At 58.8% G+C, this 2,786-nt stretch overlaps 1 protein-coding gene across 1 annotated transcript in view; it reads left to right on the top strand.

Annotated features, from left to right (window-relative positions):
- Positions 1-149: 149 nt before the first annotated feature.
- The window catches only part of VOLCADRAFT_64316 (uncharacterized protein), a gene marked incomplete at both ends in the record, with an annotated part of 4,272 nt that continues 1,635 nt past the window's right edge, over positions 150-2,786 (top strand). Inside the window, 4 exons of the mRNA XM_002953885.1 lie at positions 150-372; positions 978-1,115; positions 1,486-1,596; positions 2,105-2,271. Of these exons, the coding sequence (XP_002953931.1) occupies positions 150-372; positions 978-1,115; positions 1,486-1,596; positions 2,105-2,271 (639 nt within the window). The remainder of the gene's footprint in view (positions 373-977; positions 1,116-1,485; positions 1,597-2,104; positions 2,272-2,786) is intronic.

The following is a 2,786-nucleotide window of genomic DNA, read 5'->3' on the forward strand; positions in this document are numbered from 1 at the left end:
GGGCTCTGGGGGTGTTGTACGGCAACAACTCCAGAAGTGCGGAGTGCTACCACCATCACCACCAGCGGTTCCAGCATCGCCGCCTCCATTTCCGATTTCGCCTCCGTCCCTGTCTTCCGCCGCAACTGCCGTACCTTACTGTACTGCACCAGGCTCGTGCCGTCAAGCGGCTGCTGGCGCACCGGCTACCCGCGTACGACGCGGGGGCGGCCAAACAGGAGTGGTACGCCATCGTTGAGGGCGACCACGCGCTGTGGCGGGGCGTGTCGGATCCGTACAAACACACCATCCGGGCGTTCCTTGTTCAGTTCCACACGTCCATCCTGGCGCACAACTCGGGGGAAAGGTTCAGCTTTAAGAACGGCAGCGTGGGTGAGTGTATGTACATGTGTGTCCATGTGTGTATGTCCGATGGAAGGGGGAGGGGAGGTGCATGGCATGTGGAGGGGAGGGGTACGACGAAGCACGGACAATGGACGAGAAGAAGAAAAAACATAGACCGATACCCAAAGGCAAGACCACTGTAGAAGAAGAGGTGAGATATTGAACCAAAGTACAAATTCGTTCGATGTTGGGACGACGAATTTCGTAGGAACCTGACCATACTGATGACTACTTCTCATTTGACAGGGATCAGAGAGAATCTCCGCTATCTTTTAAGGTTACGATGACCGAGTAGCAAGCTTTTGTCATTCCTTGAAGGACTTCAAGAACTATGCTGCCGCAGCCTGGGATTGAACCAGGGACCTTTTGTTTACAAGACAAACGCTCTACCACTGAGCTACAACGGCGTCATATATAATGTGTACAGTCGTTAACATATGAACGATTGCAATTGCGGTGTTCACGTATGCGCGCGTGTGTATCATTGAATTTGAATGTATGCATGTAAGGAAGTGGTCCTGCTTAGTCTGGGGGTTAATACCGGACATGTTCACACACACATAGCCGTACAACCGTACAAACCCTCTGTACAGGTAATTTTTTCTTCGCCGGCGCCCGCATCTTCTTCCGCTCCCTGGAGGCGGCCATCTTCCTGTTCTCCCGCGTCGCCCGACTGCCCGAGGGCTCCCACGTGCTGCCCGCCATTGCCACCGAGCAGCGAATTACACTGGGTGGGGTAAGGGTCGAGGTGGGGGGTGGAGGTGGAGGTGGAGGTGGAGGTGGGGGGTGGAGGTGGGGGGTGGAGGTGGAGGTGGAGGTGGAGGTGGAGGTGGGGGCGGCGCCTATCCTTGTTCTTGTCCTTACCTGGAGCGGGTCCCGTGCGCCCCATCACGGCTGCTGTGATGTCGCCACCTTCCAGTCCTCTTCCTCACCATCACCACCACACGTGAGAACACCCGCCCGCACTCACTCGCACTTGCACTCGCACACCCCATTCGCACTCGGGGGTGGGTATCCTTAAAGCCACCCTAACCCCCCCTACCCTCTTCACGCCCGCACGCCTTCCCCGTGCTCTCTCACTCCTCTCCCCCTCCACCCCAGGCGCCGAGCTGGAGGATGGCAGTGTGCTGCGGGGCCAGAACCAGATCAGTCACCCGCCCCCGCCTGACGAGGGTAAGGTGGTGGGGAGGGGGAGTTTGGCGTGCTTGCAGTGTGTTTGCTTTCCGGGGCCGGATGGATGATTGGGTCTGTGGTGGAGGAGGGATGGTAGGTAGGTAGGTAGGTAGGTAGGTAGGTAGGTAGGTAGGTAGGTAGGTAGGTAGGTAGGTAGGTAGGTAGGTAGGTAGGTAGGTAGGTAGGTAGGTAGGTAGGTAGGTAGGTAGAAGCTTTTCCTTTTCTTCCTGCACCACATGAATGAATGAGTGACCCTTCCCCCCCCCCTTTTGGGCTTCGCCTCCTCCCGCCTCCCGCTCCCTCGCGGCCTCCTCACCTCCATTCGATCACCACGCAGGTTCGGGACCGGGCCAGGTTGACAAGGGCTGTGCAGTCCCCCTCCCTGCCCCCATCAGACGGGTATTCTATCTGGCCGCAGATGAACATCGGCCACACCACAACCATCACAACCACCACAACTACCCACTGCAACAGCCGCAGCAGCAGTTGTCTGGTGGGGGGGTTTTAGGTCCCGGAGTAGCGAGCCGGGGGCCGGCGGGGGGGGGAGCCCCGGTCTGGCAGCAGCAGCAACAACAGCAGCAGCAGCAGCAGCAGGGGGAGCATGAGGTTTTTCCGTCGGCTAATCCACGGGTGCTGCAGGTATGTGTTTGTTCGTGCGTATATCTGTGTGCGTGTGTTTTAAAAGTTAAAAAACACACGACGGTGTGTGTATGTGTGCATGCGTCTCTTTGGGGTCGAAAAAGAGGGTTTTGAAGGAGGGGGAAGATGACACCGCACGAGCAAGGGATGGGGAGTTCACGGTAAGAAATTATAGCGAATCGATTGGGGGGTGTTGAGGCGGTAGAATGGCCGGGGTTGGGGGGGATGGGGGGGAGAGCCGGGTAATGACCTCCGGGGTGTTGGGGCGCTTAGGGTTGGTTTCATGGCCGTACACATTCATTCATCCATTTCTCCCAGCATTCCCCCCATTCGGCATGTCCGCAGTCTCCTCTTTTCCTCTCCCCTCACCAATATACTGCTCCTCCCCGCCCCTCCCCGCCCCTCCCCGCCCCTCCCCTCCCCTCCCCTCCCCGCCCCGCCCCTCCCCCTCCCCGCCTCTCCCCACCCCTCCCCACTCCGACCCTCCCCACTCCGACCCTCCCCGCCTCTCCTCCGGGGTCTGTCAGGACATCAACCGCTGTGACGCCATATTGTACGGCATGGGCTCCCTGTACACCTCCATCTGCCCC

This window comes from Volvox carteri (assembly GCF_000143455.1).
Source record: "Volvox carteri f. nagariensis unplaced genomic scaffold VOLCAscaffold_39, whole genome shotgun sequence".
NCBI lineage: Eukaryota > Viridiplantae > Chlorophyta > Chlorophyceae > Chlamydomonadales > Volvocaceae > Volvox > Volvox carteri.